This window comes from Mugil cephalus, chromosome 1 (assembly GCF_022458985.1).
Source record: "Mugil cephalus isolate CIBA_MC_2020 chromosome 1, CIBA_Mcephalus_1.1, whole genome shotgun sequence".
Classification (NCBI taxonomy): domain Eukaryota; kingdom Metazoa; phylum Chordata; class Actinopteri; order Mugiliformes; family Mugilidae; genus Mugil; species Mugil cephalus.
In genome coordinates, this window is record NC_061770.1 from 46,339,668 (window position 1) to 46,358,421 (window position 18,754).

At 39.4% G+C, this 18,754-nt stretch overlaps 3 protein-coding genes across 4 annotated transcripts; all 3 read right to left on the reverse strand.

Moving 5' to 3' along the window:
* Nucleotides 1-3,683: 3,683 nt before the first annotated feature.
* fis1 (fission, mitochondrial 1) lies at nt 3,684-6,679 on the reverse strand. The gene is made up of 5 exons (XM_047572383.1): nt 6,531-6,679; nt 5,918-6,050; nt 5,287-5,363; nt 4,479-4,584; nt 3,684-4,386 (listed from the first exon to the last, which is right to left on the reverse strand). Exons 1-5 carry the CDS (start codon nt 6,573-6,575, stop codon nt 4,283-4,285), a joined length of 465 nt encoding a protein of 154 aa, XP_047428339.1. The 5' UTR covers nt 6,576-6,679; the 3' UTR covers nt 3,684-4,282.
* A 187-nt stretch (nt 6,680-6,866) lies between these two features.
* zgc:103586 lies at nt 6,867-9,316 on the reverse strand. 2 transcript variants are annotated; one of them, XM_047597712.1, is made up of 5 exons: nt 9,130-9,316; nt 8,885-9,001; nt 8,094-8,205; nt 7,943-8,000; nt 6,867-7,125 (listed from the first exon to the last, which is right to left on the reverse strand). In XM_047597712.1, exons 1-5 carry the CDS (start codon nt 9,134-9,136, stop codon nt 7,012-7,014), a joined length of 408 nt encoding a protein of 135 aa, XP_047453668.1. In that variant the 5' UTR covers nt 9,137-9,316; the 3' UTR covers nt 6,867-7,011. The 2 variants fall into 2 exon arrangements, with proteins under 2 accessions (XP_047453668.1, XP_047453675.1); XM_047597719.1 differs by having other exon boundaries at nt 9,102-9,316.
* A 1,531-nt stretch (nt 9,317-10,847) lies between these two features.
* LOC125010382 (C-type mannose receptor 2-like) lies at nt 10,848-13,402 on the reverse strand. The gene is made up of 4 exons (XM_047589003.1): nt 13,187-13,402; nt 12,710-12,982; nt 12,154-12,483; nt 10,848-11,824 (listed from the first exon to the last, which is right to left on the reverse strand). The coding sequence occupies exons 1-4, from the start codon at nt 13,212-13,214 to the stop codon at nt 11,478-11,480; spliced, it is 978 nt and encodes a 325-aa protein (XP_047444959.1). The 5' UTR covers nt 13,215-13,402; the 3' UTR covers nt 10,848-11,477.
* Nucleotides 13,403-18,754: the final 5,352 nt, after the last annotated feature.

Here is an 18,754-nt window from a genome sequence, read left to right on the forward strand (position 1 = left end):
GTGTGTTTTTAATAACCATTCTGACAAGTAAAACTATAATTCAGAGAAAGATAAATGCTATTATTGGAATATAAAATGAAGAGTGACATGATCTTTTATTTATTTATTTTAATTTTTATGTATATTTATATATAATATGTAGTTGATGTCAATTTAAGGTAATAATAATTAATACCTTAAACACGTGACATCAGCCTGCTACTGGAGATTGTTGCCCAACAAAATTCCGTAACTTGTGTGCAATTACATTTCAGTTGTTATTATTATTATTAACATGTATATATTTTATACATACTAATATGTTATTTCTTTTAATGTATTCATATAGGACCAATGTTTAAATCTATTTTGCAAATAACCCCAATCCAATATAATCCAATATTGGATAATAAGCATTGATGCAATACATGACAAAAAACTTACTTGCTGCAACCTGATTTTAATTTCTATTATTTTATTTAGATTTTTATTCATTTCTATTAATTTAATTTAAATGTAGACTCAGCAGTCATACCTTCTTTGCCCAGACCTGAAGCTTTCTGAATATTTACTCCTGGCCCACCATAAAAGTCTCTTTTTATAGCTGAGCTGTTTGCAAAGCTAATTTTTACAGTTGCTGTTAAGTTACTTCCTTCAGATGTATATAACATGTGGACTTTGTCTGTGACAACAACCATTTACATGTTTTTACATATATATATGGTACCTGGAAAGTTAGTTTGCTTTTTCCAGGAATTAGTGAATGAAGAGAAATTAGATGAGTAAACAAATCTCAGTTCACTGCACAGACGAGAAAGAACTCAGCAAAGCACCTGACACTGATCGGCTTAATCAGCACTGTGAACTCATTTAGCAAAGGCTGTTCATTTTATACTTAAAAGTCTGTCTCTACAACGTGAATATAAAAGCGAGAAAATTTGATTTCTTTACAAGTGAGAACAATGTTCACGTAACCACTTAGCTGTTCTAGTGGCACGACTATGGCAAACTGTTGGCAGGTTTGTCCGTCCTCAACTTATTTGTCCATACTTAACTAAATTAGTTAGTACTGCACTGGCACAAAACTGATCTAGAGTAACTATCTTGACTAACTAACATTTGGGATGGTTTGCAAGTGCTTATTAGCAATTAACAGCATCACCATTAGTCACCATTAGTGTCTAAGTGTGTTAGCTGTGGGCACTTATACGTGTTCTATATTAAACTAGTGCTATTTATACATATACATCGTTATTAGCATTTTGCATTTAGTATTAAGCTATTCAAATAATACAAAGGGCCATTTTTTTATTTCAAACATGTGCAACAGTAGTTATACATGTTAAAAAATGTATAAAAAATGTCTAGATTTCGCGACCCCCCCCCCCCCCCCCCCCCCCCTCCAGTACCTCCACGGACCCCCTAGGGGCCACGGACCCTCGATTGAAGACCTAGACACCCAGAGCATTTATACTTATTCTCTGGTGTCCTGGCGTCGCCTCGTCTTGAGTCAGTTCATCAGTTCTTTAAACAAAGGAACTATGTTTGAGTTGGAGCTAATAATAAAACGCTGAACAGCTGCTTTCTGAAACAGGGAAAAGATGAGCTGATGAGGTGTGGACGTGGGAGAAGAAAGAAGGTTGCTGAGCTAAGAGTTGTTCTCATGCACACGAGCTTAGATCTGACACAGGGTTAAACTTTAAACTGGGTTTACACTCCTGCCACCCGAACTGAAGAACGTGCCACTGGCAGCATTTACACCTGCGATTGTGTGTCCGCATCATTCTGTGATCGCACAGCTCCAGCGCTCAGTCAGTTGCGCGGCCTTTGCCAGCGACCACAACCGTGCGGCTAACGTCCGAATAAATGTTGAACTCCAGTTTCACATGGATGAGGAGAATGCATTCCTGACCCCGGATCGCAGCTGCCGCAGTGTGCATCGCCACAACGTGCTCTTGCTTTTCAGGGGAGGTGTATACGAAGGTACGCTGTTGGTAGACGCAGAGGAAACTCACTTTGATAGGCTACATCACAGATTGGTACCAGCCACCAGGTCGTTTCTGCAAACAAAGCATTAACCGTGTCATCGCACCGCTTTTCATGCAACTACAATAACAAATGAACAAAAACGGAGCGAAAACAAGCGGAAATGACAGAATCGAGGTGGGCTGCGAAGAAAATAACACATCGTCTGCACGTAACACTGTGACAAAAGTGAAATTTTACTGCCTCTCTCTATAAATACCTGCAATCATGAGGTGACAGACAATAAAGAGCTGCTCTCCTGGTTTATACAGTAACTTTAAATTACAGTGTGATGACACATATACAGCGTGTGTCTTCAGCATGTTCCCACTCCCTTTCTATTTCACCACAGTGACTACACATTAATACCCCTCAGCCGTGCGTTAAAGCCTGAGGATGGTCAATGAACATTGTCCCTAGTAACTCAAAGTCACTGGAGCCGATCTGAATTACACCAGCTTTGATGAATCATTGATGTTAAAGCGCGTTTAAACGATGAGAAGACGTCGAAGGCGACTAAGAGCTTTGGATGGATTCTGTGTTTTTATCCGGGTCCTCTGTTTGGGCATTTGTTTGTAGTGTTCAAGGCTTTCAAGCCAGAGATCAGCTTCCCTCCTTTTATCTGCCCACTTGATCACCTCATTGACACCAACGAAGATTTTTGTTTTCACTGATCTGTCCCTGGGGAGTTTCGGTCCTGGTTAATGAGTGACCTCCCACAAGACTGATAACGGCGCACACCACTGATAGCCTTCGTAAGCCTTCCTGTCGTAAAAAAAAAAAAAAAAAAAAAAAAAAAAAAACGACGGCGGCCTGAATCCCCTGGGGGTCAAGACATGAGGACGATCGACCACTAGTTAACTAGGCCAGGCACGTTTTCTTTTTTTTTCCCTTTTTTTTCCAAACATGCTGATATTAGTGCTACTGTAGATACCCAGTTAGGTGGCGATCACAACACAAACGCTCCCGCGGTGACCACTGCTTCATTATTATCAGTAGGCTCAGCCGAGAGATTATAATAGACAAACTATGGACTTTGTTTCATCAATGCACGATTAAAAAACGTGGATCAGCTGCGAGCTCAGATAAATGGAAAGTTACAGCTTCCTGGTTTCATAACAGTAACAACACACTCATAATATGTGTACAATTACGGTGTCTTGATCAAAGGTAACAGCTTTCTCTGCTGCTCTTCCGGTCAAACCGTGTCTAAATTATAGTCTGCAATAAAACAAAATTTGTTTCCAAGAACACATTTAAAACTAGTTACTGAACCTTACAAATGTCAAGGAATTTGGTTAGATGTTGGTGTGGTGTATGAAGACCTTAATTCAGATACTGCAAATAAATCAATAAATAATGACTAGTTTATCAATAAACATGGACACGGTTTAATTCTGTAGCATTTCTTTCAAAGATATATAAGTACAAGTTCATTTGCCTTTCTTTCATTCAGTTCACCTTTTAATGGTGTGTGTTTTTCAAATCTGAGCATTTACTGCTGCTGCCTTTATCTGGTCAAACAGCTATATGCAGGACATACAAACAATGTAAATATGTCACCTGGTAAATGTGTAACCGAAGGCCTATTTAAAGATGTTTCTCGTGTTTATCGGCACCGTGTGATAAAGCGCGTCGTGTTTGTGTAATGCCCGAGAAGGAGCGACTCACAAATCTTGTCAATCACAAATCATTTTATTAACCAAGGCGGAAATCAAAACTCCTTAAAGTTTAGCACGGGGCAAATGTAAGGTAAAGTATTTCACACATGGAAGTTGTATGTAGTTTTCATTAAGTGCAACCCTTGAAGTCTTAAAACCTGCAAGTCCTCAGTTAATTTAAACATCGCCAACGAACGACTCCACAAATACTCCTCTTGGCACATACAATCAGAACTTCATAGTGAACTTCTTTAACAGCCCCTCATCAACCACATCCGCTATTTTAGAAACATATTTTACAAAATGTAACTTAGAATGTGATATGAACTTACATAAAATTAAACTGCAACTTGTCTATTATAGTTTATTTATACAAGTAAAGAGCAAGTGCGATGCTATAACATGTGAACAGACGGTAATGTTACATATGCGGTGACTTTCTATCAGTATGAAAATGGTTTATTCACTGGCATTATTCAAACCCTTTAATATGCTGCAGCACATATTCAGCCTCAAGCCAAAATTATACACCCGTCAAGCTTCCAACACAAAACTTGTAATTGTTCTTTTATGCATGTAAGTGAATATAAGTCCAGCAAAATGAAGACACGTCCGGGTTAGGATTTGGCGGCCCCCTTTGACACGGCGAGCCCGATGAGGCCCGCCAAACCGGCCACGCCGAGTCCGATTCCCCCGACGATCGCCATGCCAACCAAGCCGTCTGCATAGCGACAGATCAGATTTGAATCACACGGAGAAGCAAAACAGGTTACAACTTTCAACTAGCGAAGCTAAGCTAGGCCCTACTCTTACCTTTCTTTAAAGCTTTGTCGATGAGCTTCTCCAGCTCCAGAGCCTGCTTGTTCCCGGGCTCGTTCTTCAGAAGAGTCCGGATGTACTTCAGGGCTTTCTCATATTCCTGAGAAAAAGAGTAGGGAAGGGGTATGGATGTGAGGCAGCAACAATAAATAGTGCCATAAGTCTTTGCAGTAATTTACGTAAATGTCATTTAAAAATAATCATGAGGCAAAAAACACAACAGGACGACACACATTATATCAGTACTGGGTCTGTTATATATTCAGCTGAAGTCAGATATAAATGATATGACACCTATGTCATCACGTTGAGGAGCGTGGCAGAGAACAGAGAGATTATCTTGACCTGCAGATTCTTAAAGAGGAAATTAGTTCCCTTTAATGTTGAGCTTGGGAGGGAGCAGAGACAGGCACACTGCTGTACAAGAATGTAGACGAGGACCTTCCTGATACACAGCAAGCAGCTCGGATAATTAGGCGTCTTGCCAGCTACGCCCAAGGGGCTGCATGAGCAGCATTTTGAAATCAGACCAATCAGATGCCTCGGATCCCGACCAATCGCTGTGTCCCTCACGGAAACAAGCACGAGGTCGAAAGGTTTGTTGTTTAAAATATGCTGAGAAAGAAAACAAACCTCTCCCTGAATTCTTAAACGGTGGTTCATTCCAAGTCACTTTGTGTCACCGTGTGGTAGGTGCAGAATAAAAGCTACGTGGCACCCTGTTTGTCTATGTTTTTAGTTCCTCTGACACCGATTTTCGGAAGTTTTGAAGAGAAAACGACAGTTAAGAAAGTCCTCTCACTTTGAGTCTGTAATTGGCCACTGCAAGGTAGAACAAAAAGTCCCGGGAGTCGTCCTTTGATGCTTTCTGAACGAGCTCTGCGGACCAAAACAAAAACAAACCATTACAGCTGCAAACACACGATGTACTAAGTTGCAATCACACAGTCATCACTATGCAAACAGTAATTCTTAAGTAATTCCACAACTGGTTTTTATGATACAGATAAGACATTTACTGACCTTACGTGATTGCTGATGTGTCACAATAAATTGAGATTCAAGTACTACGCTGCAGATACACGGGTCAGCCACAACATTAAAACCAGTGAAGTGAAATAAAATTGATAATCTGTTCAATGTCAATTTTGGGTGGAGGAGGAGTTCACTTCCTGCCTGATATATCCCACATGTTCAGTGATAAAAAGATAATCAGTGCGCAGTCACTTCACCGGTGGTCTTAATGTTATGGCAGACCAATATATCTTTAAAGTCTAATGATCTTTCGACAGTTTTTGAGTTTCAAACGTCATCAGAAACCTCAGAAATTCTGCTTCGGATGGGCTTCATTCAGACAACACTGCCTCCGATTCATACGAAAACAATATTAATTAAAATATCATAATTACACAGGATAGATGTAATGAACTTACCCTCCAGGAGCACAATGCCCTTCTTGATGTCTTCTGAGTATTTACTCCTGATCAAACACCAGGCATATTCAAACTTCGTATCTCTGGAGACGGCTCCCTTCGCCAGCTCACTTTTGTACTTCTTCTCAAATTTCTGGCGCAACAAAGAACGCACTGTCTTATACGAAGTGATCACAGAGCTGAATTTATGTAATACATCAGTGAATCGTCTGTTCGGGAACCCCGTTCAACGGAAAACACGACCTGTACCGATTTTACGTTTAACATTTCTTGTGTTTTGACACATGTAGCAGTCGTTGTGTAATATTGAGTGTGTATTTTAAACGGTAACTGTAGTTAATCTTCAGCTGTGGCGAAAGTAATTCCCAAACTGATGTCGGGTTGTTTTAGAAACTGAAATAATGGTGACGCAGTGGGCAGATTTCAATCGTAAACATAACTATTAGCATTAGCTAGCTACGTGACGCGACACAGTACGTGTCGACACGTCGTATTTCATAGACGTCTCAGCGTTAACGAAGATAAGAGAAGCTACGAGGACCTCAGCGCGTGTCGGTCATGGGCCTAAATGCGTTTAACGAATGGAAAGAGGTTTAATGATGTGAAAACTTACTATGAGGTCTTCTGGTGCTACCACATCACTCAATACAGCCTCCATGTTTCCGGAAACGGCTCTCGGGCCCGCCCACTTTTAATCACGTGATGCAAGATTTCGACGTCATCCTTAGATTTCTCTGGTAAAGCCAAAGCCCATTACCAAATAATAATAATAATAATAATAATAATAATAATAACGATGATGATGATAATAATAATAATAATAATAATGACAACAACAACAATACTAAAAATGGTATAATAATGTAAGGAAAAAATAAGTAGTAAACTGTTCAAATATAAATGATTACTATGTATTTTGATAATGATAATAACGAAACAATAGACATGATAAAATCTATGAACCAAGTTTTATTGTGTTATTGTAAGTATGGTCTGATGCCAAATGTGTCGTAAAAAAGGACAGACAAGCGGCACAAAATTGTGTTTTGGCCCGTAGCAACATCAGCGGAACCAGCATCAAGGCTGAGGTTGAATCAGATTTTTCCAAGGTGAGCTGGGGAAAAGGCTAAAGGCAGCAGCTCACGGAGACTTGTCTCTTTGTACGTTCCATCCGGCTTCGTCAAGTAAACTGTCCAGTCTGGCCCAAACTGTCAAGAGGGAGAGAGAAGCAGAGCAGTCAGCGTGCGTGCAGGTACGGTAAGGAGACTGTCAACTCACACCCAGAAGTTTGGCTGCAAAGTTAAGGGAAGTTTTTGTCACAGTTCATTTTACATTAATGTTGTGGTCTCTGGTTGGCAGTAAAATATCTTTTGTTATTATTTAACACTGAAGCAAAAGTGGATTTAAATTATTTATCTGAAAACTCTATAAAACATCCAACTTGCCTGTAGGTTTCATGGTGTAAAACGTGAACTTACACCAGCTTCCTAAATTCCCTATAAATGCGGGGTTGATAGATCACTTTGACATGACCTTGATGTCCCAGAGCTATTTATGTGTCTTAAATAATCTTGAGTTAATTGTTTATTTGATCGCAACCATCATTTACTACTTAGAAGCTACTTAAAAGAAAATCTTATCAGTCAGGCGCATAATGCTTCAAAATGACACTTTAACTCACTCCTCCAAAGCAGCCTCTGTCTACAAGGAAGCAATAACATCTTACCGTACCAGGTTATTATTATCAATGTTTAACATGGTCATAAAACACACCAGCCACACAGCCACTGCTGACTGTAATGTCAATAATAAAATGTATTTGAGAGTTGAAAAAATGCTCTTCACACTATAATTCAACTACATAGATAATTTTTTTGTAGAGCAAATTAAAAAAAAAAAAAATTGTTCAAATAAGATGATTTATTACTGAAAGTGTAAACCATCGCCGGTGTGCAGTACATTTAAAAAGGACATCATTATTTTTAAATTCAGTAATAGAAATAAGATGATAGCCAGGCGTCTCACCTCCATAAGAACCTGTCGACATGCTCCACATGGCCCAACAAAGCTGTCTTTGATATCACTGCACGCAAGACAGGAGAGGAGAGGCGATTAACGCGTGAGAAAAATGTTGCGAAAGGAAACCCTTAATGTCTCATCACACTGGGGGTCTAACCATGTCACCGCGATGGCAGTGAACTTCTTGTGTCCCTCCACTACAGCTCTCTGGACAGCTGTCCGCTCGGCACACATCGTCAGACCGTAGGAGGCATTCTCCACATTGCAGCCTAAAAATACAGAAATACTTCAACTCTGGGCTGCTTCACTGTGGCCAAAGAAGCACTTAAATCATTTAAAACACTTTTTTTTTCTTCCTTTCATGGCTTTTGCACATTTCACTTTTTACGAGTCGCACGTTTGATTTGTATGTTTATCACCTTCTTTCTTCTTCTAATGGTAAAACATAATAATTTCCTTGTTTTTAAGTTTGCATGAAATACTACTTTTTTATATTAAAAAATTATACATTTTATTTTTGGCACCTATTTAAAAACAAATGAGCACCGTGGACATCTACTAAGAAACCATCAAGCATATTAAACTGAAGATAACATTCATCTACAAGGTATACTATAAGTACTATATACTTAAATAGTAACTATTAATTATCTAAAATCATTAATCTAAAATGATTCACACGAAACAAATGTAATTTGACATGTTTTAGTTGCTGGATAATTAATATGACTGAATTAATGTGTGAGCATTATTATTATTATGGGTAGCTGTGTTAGTAGCTGTATTAACGTTGTTTTTAAAGTAGCTTCTAGTAGAATAGAATTGAACACAACAGATAAATACTTGATTAAATGTAGGCTACTTTGGTACTGTTATTAGTGTGTTTTAGTAACCCCTTTTCTTTCAGCTGTGATGGATGAACGTGAAAGAAGAGTGGTTGGTTATTACCTGTGATTATAGCGCCATCTGCTGTTAGAAGGGCAGCACCTACGGGGAAGCGGCTGTACGGACAGTACGCCATGTCGCGGGCCTGCAGGCACTTTGAAACGAGCTCTTTCACTTTATCTGCGCAAAACAGAGAACAAGTTAACAAAACTTACCTCAAACTTAGTATGCATTCACAACGAGACAACGTGTACGTCAATATAAGCCGATCTGCATTTACAATGCGTGGCACGGAGAGGTGTACTGGCCTGCCATTGTTGATGAAGAACGCAAACCAAGTGTTTGCTGGGAAGTTCTGGATTATTTAACAGCTAGACCGTTGAATGACAGGCCTGTTATACTTTATAATGTGGTTTGGTTTCAGACTGATAAATCGAGGCGAGCTGGGCCCATGACAGCTGCGCGCGCGCTGTTTACCTTCACCCCATTGGCTGGGAGGACGAAGCGTCATCGACCCCGTGTGGGGATGTCATGAGCAGATGGACACTTTCTCGCGATAGAAATTGAAGGAGAACCACATCAGAAGCAAAACAATACCAAACTAACAAAAATCCATAATTTAATGTAATCATTGATCGTGGTTTAAAAACTACACTAAAACAGCAAAGATTTTATGATCAAACCAATAAGAGAAACATTTCTCCTAACCTTTATAGTTAATTAGCTGTTTAGTGAATATCTTACTTGGCTTTATTTGAGCTAAGATTATCTTGTTTTAAGTAGTCACATTACTACTGCTTTTTAAGAAACCTGCGTAGTATTTAAAATATGGTTTGTACCCGCCACTTCAATCACCCGTCACAGTTTTGATGTAACCAGTGGAGAAATGTGGCTTTCAGTGGGATCATACATCATCTGTCAAAGTGTTTCATAGAAGGAAAAAATAATTTATTACACACATCAGTCAGTACAGTAGGTGAGTTTTCAGGTGTAGAGAGAGAAATGTGTCACTTTCATTTTACATTACTGAACGTAATTTGAAAAAACAAAACAAACAAACCAAAAATAAATAAATAAATAAATAAAAATAAAAAAATCCATACAAAAAGTTGAACTGTTGCATGTTTAGTTAATGTCCGGATATTTTATGACAGAGAACCGCTCCTAAGTCAAAATTAAACTTGACCAAACAAACTCATTATTCAAACATTCAAATGTGGAAAAAGTGGCACTATAAAGTCAACTGTAATCCTGTAGGGCATAGGTGTCAAACTCTGGCCAAATTTGGCCCTTAGTATAATTATATTTGGCCCCACGAGACCAAATACCAAATGACTATTAGAGCTGCCTGCCGGTGATATATAGCGCATGCATCACTGATACTGCAGATCCTAGAATACTCTGCTGGTGGCGCGTCAATCAGGACAGGACCCGTTAACATCCTCCCCTCTGTTGACAGTAGTCACAGCGTCCGCATGCTACTACTGACCTGACACAGTGCGACACCTCCCACAAAATGGAGAAAAGAAAGGCAGAAAACAGGAGCTTTCCGGACAGGTGGGAGGCAGAATATCTGTTTACATGTAATATAAGGGACTGAGACAAAATACAATTGGAAAGTACATTAGCAACGAAAAGGATGAGTTATTGAAAAACGCATTGAATTCAGTCCTTGCTGAGTATGTAGAGGGGGGGCATACAAAACAAGGACCCAAATACTTAGTTTCTTGGACAAAAATGTGTAAATAAATCACAATGGAAGACCTGCCTCACTTGACCTAAAGCATTAATAATGTTTATTAAATGTTGGCCCGCTATGAATTTGAGTTTGACCCCCCTGCTGTAGGGCATCTAGGTTTAATGGACATCTTTACGTCAATGGAGGAAATGTGTTGTAAACAAATGACAAATGAAATAAAATCATTAACACATAACGCTGACATTTCACACATTAAAAGATGAATTCAAAGAAATAAAACCAATGACAACGTACAGCTTTTCATTTCTTTTATATATTTTTTTGGTTTGTGATTACATACATTGGGTAAATGGTTCATCTTCTAAACTTGTGTCTATATATTCAATGGTAGATAAGATGTAGATGAACAAACTGAAGTAAATGAACATTACACGCCAACAGAGAATTCAACTATCCATTTAAAGCAAGCCCCAGGAATTGACCATAACATACATGTCATTTTATAGAATATAATATCAGCAAAAGATTCAACATAACATAGTCTCCCTGTTTTCTCTTGAAAGCAAATGAGCTCAGTGTTGTGAGAGAAGTCTACACGTTAGAAAGGAGAGAAAGTGAGAAAGAAGGAGAAACTTCACACTTGAGATACAAATGGTGCTGGTTATTTGACACCTGGAGTCTTTGAGGTGTTTCTGCACCAGTTACATGACAATTGTGTTAACATCATCACATCACATTATCCACTTATTCCACTTTAAACATCCACAGTAAAGCTGCACTACTTTACAACTGACTATAGTGGAGCTTCTTCCTCTCACAATCTGAAGACAGCTTTTACACATTTCACGTTGGGATTCCTACATTTCCCAGTTCACCATTCAAGACAGATGGAAAGAATAAGTTTAATACACAACCAACATTCAGAGTATATGAATAAAAAGACAGTTATCAGTGAGTTTAAGACTTAGAACAGATGAAATTAAACTTCTTGTTATCGATTATTTTGACCCACTGATGTTCTCCTCCTGTGTCCATGGCTCCAGACATGTCACAGTCGTCATTCTTTCCATCTGAGGCCCAGTTCTTATAGCTGACTACCTCATCACTGACCCAGAACCAGAAATCCAGAAAGCAGGAGTAACGCAGTCCCAGCCAGACAAAAGGAGTTGAGGCGTTCTTGGCTCTCTCTTGAACCCATCTCTGTTCATCAAGGTTAGTGATGGAGACCAGGTCATTGTAGTTGTCTCTGCAGTAATACAAGGCTTCCTCCCAGGTCTTATTTTCTTTGATCAGGATCACGTTATCTGTCATTGAAAGACATGGTCACATTGATTAAAGACTTTTAAAAGCATCAAACAAAGTCTCTTTTTATTTGGTGAATTCCCTTCATATTCTGATATTTTGATGCATATCCATGCAGCTGGGAAATAAAATTACAGACTGATTCCAAATCTGTTTTTGTGACGTTGTTATAGTGTAGATTTAATCATCTCTGAAATAATTGTACATTAACTCATACATAAATAGATGTGGATATTGTGGAATAATAGATTCTGGTAGATCTTCAGACAGTTTCCAGTTCTGGAGCTAAATGTGGAGATGTTACTTTATCTTCATATCTTTAAAAACTCACCATCATAACAGAAGAAAGGTTTTTGGTCCTCACAGTCAGCGTTCTTCCACCTTCCTCTTTCATTCAACATGGTCACTGCACATTTGTCTCCTGATGACAGAGTCTGATTCCAGTGTCTGAAAGAGGAACTGCTTCCATCTGACCACCTCCAGGTGTCTCTGAACAGGCCGATCCAATAGGGTATCTTATAACCGAGTTCTACTTCATGTCCTTCATCTAACTGGTTGTATCCACTGACCAGGTCTGTGTTATGATCTCTGCAGTATTTCTGAGCATCAATCCAGTTCTTCTTCGTTTCATTATTCAAATGGATCTTTGTGGATCCACTTTCTGTGGAGTAAACACACAAACATCAATCATAGTTGTCATTAACCGTCTTTGTCCATCAACAAACAAAACAACTGGAATTATTAGAGACTTATATTCCCACCATTGTAGCAGATAAAAGGTTTCAGATCTGTATCACTTGTAGCTGAACATGAGTAATCAAACAATTTCCTGTCTCTTGTTGCGACACAGTTCTCAATAACTGCTCCACTTGCATCATTTGGTTCACCATCAGCCCATTTTGTTCCATTATCTTTATACTCCACTCCAGGTAGAGACCAGTGCCATGTCCGGTTGACATCTGCTCTGTTGTTCAGTCCAATCCAGGCTTCAGTCTGATTCCCTGTAGATTCTTTAATGAGTCTCTTCATGTCTGTCATGTTAGACACTGTGGCCAGATCAGTGTATTTTTTTCTGCAGTACTCCTGAGCTTCTGTCCAGTTCTTTGTATCTTCAACATAGTGGTACTGGTAGAGTTGACATGAGATGAAGTAACACTGACCTGAAATCAGAGAAAACACAGACGTAAAGCTGATTGTAAGACACATTCAATCATTTTATTGACTGTGTTTCAGCCCAGTTTATTTCCTCCTTAAGTGAAATTAAAAAACCTGGCAGGGACACCAAACAAAGCAACAAAGTAGATGTTTGTGAAGATATATAAAGACATACAGCAGTATGGTTGATGTTGATCTGATCCACTTACCCATCACAAGGAGCAGACTCCACTGCATCTTTGCTCTGTTGGATGAAACTGACGTTTGATTTCAGCTGTTTGTCTCTGTTGGATGAAGCTCACATTTAAACACGTCATGTGACGTTGTCAAAAGATCCAACATTGGCTCCATTGTACAGTCTTCTGTTTTCAGGAAGAGGAAAACAAGCAGGTGGAAAACACCAATTCATTCAAAACAGGACTAAAACTTCCTCCTCTACTCTGAAAATAGTGCAACTGACCAACCTTGAACAACCTTCTACTACTGTAGGTTTTTGTTTTGGACTCAAGTCTCCAGGTGGACTGACAGATACGGTAGATTTGCTCTTTTCAGAAGGAGAAAAGTGTTTCAGGTTTAATCTGGAGTCTTGCATATAGACTGTGGATTAATCCTGATCAGCTTCAAGCCTGTGGACACAATAACATGAGTCTGATGGTGTCACTGTTAAAGCATCACTTTACATGTCACAGCTCAACAACCAAACACAACTGTAGGCTAACTTGTAACGCTAGTTAGATGCTTGTGTTTGACACTTGAGTGTGAACATGTGAGAAATATGAGGACACTGGTCAGTGTGTGGCTAGAATTTGAGAATGAAATCATTCACCATCAGGTTAAAATGATCTAATATGCTGCAACAGATGAATAAGAAACCCATTAAAACTGCTGCCTGCTGAGGCCGTCCTCTAGACGACCATGAGAATAAACGGAAGCGTAAGGTATGTGGAGACCAGACAGCTAAGATCAGCCATAGATTTGAAGGCAGATGCACATTCTGTTGCTACCTTCCTGGACATTTATCAACAACAACTATTCTTTAAACACCGTATATGACTATGTAGAGTATAAAGTATTAAAATACACTCAGTGCTTCATGTCAAAGTTTAAAAAAGCAGCGACACTGAGGTCAGTGTATTAAGGAAGAGGAAAACAAGCAGGTGGGGAATATACAAATGAATTCAAACTAGGACCAAAAGTACTGAGTCATTTCTTCCTCAACATCCTGGAAAACTCTGCTACTACTGTAGGTCTATGTTTAGGACTGAAGTCTCCAGGTGGACTGATCCATTGGTTGGTTGATTCCTTCTTGTCCAAAGGAGAAAAGTGTTTCAGGTTTAATCTGTAGTTTTACTCAAGGAAGACGGATGAATCCTAAAGGAGACTGTTAGGTCTCATTTATTTAATGTTTACTGAATGTTTACTCAGAGTCCACTTCAAACTTAGTGACACAAGGTCAAAGAAGTTGAGTTTAAACTTTCCAAAGAGGAAGTTTTCATATCACAGATTAACATCCAACACAGCAGAGCATCTAAAAACCACAGACTGAATACGTAAAGTTCTCTAACTGTTGCAAAACTGTCAAGATATTTGTTCATTTAGGTGAACATGGGCAATGCAGCTTTTTGAGTTTATTCTACAGTATCTTAAGCACAAATTGTGTAATGATGGTAAATTGAAGTAATGCCCTTTACTCTCTAATGTCCTTTACTCCTGAGTGAGTAATATTTGCTAAAACCTACACAGTCAAGCTTTAACACTTTCATTACATTTTCTGACATGAACACAAACAACAAAACAACATGGCCACAAAAACAAACCTCTGACAACTTGTTGTGTGATATACACAGTAAAGTACACTCGTCTCCCTGTACTAACAAGCTGTGAGAGTATCACTGGAAGGATGTGGGAACCAAGTATATGTACACAATCACACATACACATAAGGAAACATATCTCCAAAGAAAGAAGAGAAATAAAGAAAATAACAATGTCACTTTAGAGAGAAAATGCTGTTTTTTAAAAATGAAAATGAATAAATTAAAAAATAAGTATAAGTAAATGAATCTCTAAACTTATGACCCAAAAACATCAGTTGGCCAGTTTTCCTCACTGCCATCTATCATCTCTTTTAATACAATGGTTGTGAGTCTTTTACCTGCATATTTAAAGAAAGGGGTCCAAATCCTACAAAAATCATCCATTTTACGTTTGAATCTGTATGTTAGGTATTCCATCGGTAGAAAGTCAAAAATCACTTTGTGCCAACCCCTAATTGTAGGTGGAACATTATCAATCCATCTAAGCAATAAATGTTTCTTTGATGAGACCCTTTAATATGACGACCGGGCAAAGCCAAGAAGCAGAATCTGAGGATCAGCATCAAGCTGGACATTAAAAATCTAATTAAGTTTGCTAACAATTTTACTCCAGTACTCCTCAATATGGAGACATGTCCATATACAGTGCCTATAACGTCCCACCTCTGCTTGACATTTGGAACGCTTTTCAGACAAACTTGAGTTCATCCTGTGTCTAAGCTGTGGTGTAATCTGCAAGCGATGTAATATTCTGAACTGGGTCTCTCTGGTTCTGTGTATTTACTTTGATCTGAAACAGATTACACAATAAAAGCAGAGATCCAGAATGATATTTACAGCATAGATTTCTACGTGATAATAAAGGCACACGTTCACAGTAAAATGAAGCTATGAACTTGACCACAGTCATCACTGCTCCATCAGTGTCTCAGACTTGTCTATAAAAGTCTGTGTTGGATGGCACAGGAGTCATCACCACATAAACTCAAACTTTATTTATTTATGTAGCACTTTTCATACTAAAATAAAAAAAACAACAAAGAAAACAAAAACAAGACAATATAAAAGTTTACAACAAGGCACACAAACACATAAACAATCACATATACACACAACACATACATACATACAGGCATGCACACAGCATATACACAGGTACACACACGTCCTCACTCACTCCGGGCAGAGAGGCCCCCACACCAAGGTGCAGAATGTCTAACTACCCAGGCCAGAGGGACCCAAGGAGCGACACCCCCATGGGCAGACAGGAACAACCCCGAGTGTGGGAGGACACCCCCCATGTGTCCTAGATCTAACTTGTGGTATTGTTAAAAGGCCGGTGCCAGAGGACCTCAGGGTTCGTGGGGGTTGATACGGTAAAAGTAAGTCAGACAAATAAGAAGGCCCAAGACCATTAAGACATTTAAAAACTACTAATAGAACCTTAAAATCGATCCTGAGGTGCTCAGGGACCCAATGCAGCGATTTTAAAAGTGGTGTAATGTGCTCTCGCCCTCTGGTCCTCGTCAGCACACGAGCAGCTGAATTTTGTAACAGCCGCAAATTGTAAGTGTCCATTACAATAGTCCAGACGACAAGAAATAAAAGCATTGATCAGCACCTCCGTGCTAACCTGAGAGAGAAACGGGCGGACTCTGGCTATATTCTTGAGATGGTAAAAACCTATCTTTGTAATTTTTTTAATATGCGGAATGAAAATAAGCTCAGAGTTAAATATCACGCCCCCGAGATTTTTTACAGATTGTGAAATCTTTAAATCCTGTAGTTTTGGTAAAAGTTTCTCTCTCTGGCGTTCAGGCCCAATGACTAAAACCTCTGTTTTGTCCTGGTTGAGCTGTAGGAAATTCTCTGCCTTAATATCTAAAATACAGTTTAAAAGGGCATCAATAGGCCCTGTGTTGTCAGGAGACACGACGATGTACAGCTGTGTATCATCAGGAAAACTATGAAAGTTTATGCCGTGTCTCCTGATGATGTCCCCCAGGGGAAGCATATATAAGTTAAAGAGGGTTGGGCCTAGAATTGACCCCTGGGGAACCCCACACTCAATCCCATGGTTTCCTGAGGAACAGGTATCCAGACTTACAAAGAAGCTTCTATCAGAGAGGTATGAGATGAACTAGTTAAGAACAGTGCCAGAGAGGTAATTAGAATACGATGGTCTACTGGATCGAAGGCAGTAGATCTTTAAAAGGGCTGTCTCTGTACTGTGGTTCATCCTAAAACCAGACTGATGCTTCTCTAAGACGTTGTTCCTACTCAAGAAATCATTGACTTGAATAAAAACTATTTTTTCTATGATGTTGCTTAAAAATGGTTACTTGGATACTGGCCAATAGTTATTAAAATTATTTGGGTCCAGATTGCTCTTCTTCAGAACGGGCCTCACCACCGCTGCCTTAAAGGAGGCGGGGAGGACACCTGCCTGAAGAGAGAAATTCACCATATATTGCAGCTATTCCTCAAAGAGTCCGTGAAATGTTTTAAAAAACAGTGTGGGAATTGGGTCTAAAAGGCAGGTTGTGGGCTTTACTTGGGAGAAAACTTGACCAAGTGTCCTCGCATCAACCAGGGTGAAACTCTCCAGTGTTTTCTCGCGTAAAATCAATGATCCATGTGCGTCAGTGGTTAAAATCTGTTGAGGCAAAAGACTCAACCTAATGTCATTGATTTTACCTCTGAAGTGGTCTGCAAAGTCCTCACAAAGGGCGTCACTAGGTATCCTTGATGAGCTGTTAAAATTTATGTTGGTTACATGATCTATTGTGGAGAAAAGGAACTTGGGGTCGTTGTTGTATTCTGTGATTAATTTGTAGAGGTGGGAAATTCTGGCCTGTTTGACTGAGTTATTGTAAGTTTTGAGGAGTTCCTGTAATATTTCATAGTGAACTGTAAGCTTTGATTCTCTCCATCTCCTTTCAGCGCTCCTGCAGTTTCTTTTGAGATGTTTAATTTCTTCATTTCTCCACGGCGGTGTAGGTTTCTATTTAATTATCTTAATAACAGGTGGAGCCACTGAGTCCAGCGCTGACTTCAGTTTGTTGTTAAAATCATTAATGATAAAATCACAGGACGCTGGTAAAATCTCTGCAGGAGTGCTCTGTAGAACCTGGATAAAATTTGCAGCCACTTCAGGAGTAAGGTAGTGTTTCCTCACTGTTCTCACAGGGGCCTCCCGCTGGTTAAAACTTGTGATGTTAAAAAACACACAGAAACGGTCAGACACAGCCAGATCCACGACAGAGGACACAACCACGGATAGGCCATAAGATATAACCAGGTCCAGGGTGTCTCCCCTGCTGTGGGTCGGCTGCGTGACATGTTAAGTAAAATCAAAGCATTGTAAAACGTTTAAAAGTTCTCTGGACACAGAGTCTGAGGAGACATCCATGTGTATATTAACATCACCAGTTATTAAAATTCTGTTATATGATGTGTGGATGATTGATAACAGATCAGAGAAGTCTCTGATAAAAGGAGGAGGAAGAGCGGGGTGGTCTGTAGATGTGAGACAGAGGATAGGTGGGCTGCTAAAAAACAAAGGCATGATTACTCAAATGATGTGTAACTGTTAAAATGAGTTGCATTTGGTACATGTTATTTTTCATATCGATGCAGTCTCCCTCCTCCTCTTTTCGTCCCACATGGTTGGAATAAGGAACAGTTGAAAATTTGGTGGGAAAGCCTAGAACACCGAGTCCTTTGCAGAAGTTGGCCAAAGACGACTCAAAGCACAACGGATCCTAAAAACGCATTCCAGAGTGCCAATGTGTACAAGGTCTTATTACAATAAAGACACGTCTCAGCGGTGGGATCATAGTTTGGCTGGTACACTGAGAGGACCCCACTTCACAATACAAGGGAACGAGAAAAATTAATGGCTACTTGGGTCTAGTTTATAAAACCATATAGGATCTTAGGGTAAAGACTGGACCCAGC

Coding starts and splice junctions, on each gene's coding strand:
- fis1 (XM_047572383.1), bottom strand. CDS start 6,575: ATGGAGGCTGTATTGAGTGATGTGGTAGCACCAGAAGACCTCATA. Junction 6,051..6,530: donor TAGCACCAGAAGACCTCATA/GTAAGTTTTCAC, acceptor TTGTTGCGCCAG/AAATTTGAGAAGAAGTACAA. Junction 4,387..4,478: donor CGACAAAGCTTTAAAGAAAG/GTAAGAGTAGGG, acceptor GTCGCTATGCAG/ACGGCTTGGTTGGCATGGCG.
- zgc:103586 (XM_047597712.1), bottom strand. Junction 8,001..8,093: donor ACTGCCATCGCGGTGACATG/GTTAGACCCCCA, acceptor TCTTGCGTGCAG/TGATATCAAAGACAGCTTTG. Junction 7,126..7,942: donor GTCGACAGGTTCTTATGGAG/GTGAGACGCCTG, acceptor CCCTCTTGACAG/TTTGGGCCAGACTGGACAGT.
- LOC125010382 (XM_047589003.1), bottom strand. CDS start 13,214: ATGCAGTGGAGTCTGCTCCTTGTGATGG. Junction 12,484..12,709: donor TGGAACAAAATGGGCTGATG/GTGAACCAAATG, acceptor TTTACTCCACAG/AAAGTGGATCCACAAAGATC. Junction 11,825..12,153: donor ACCTTTCTTCTGTTATGATG/GTGAGTTTTTAA, acceptor TTTCAATGACAG/ATAACGTGATCCTGATCAAA.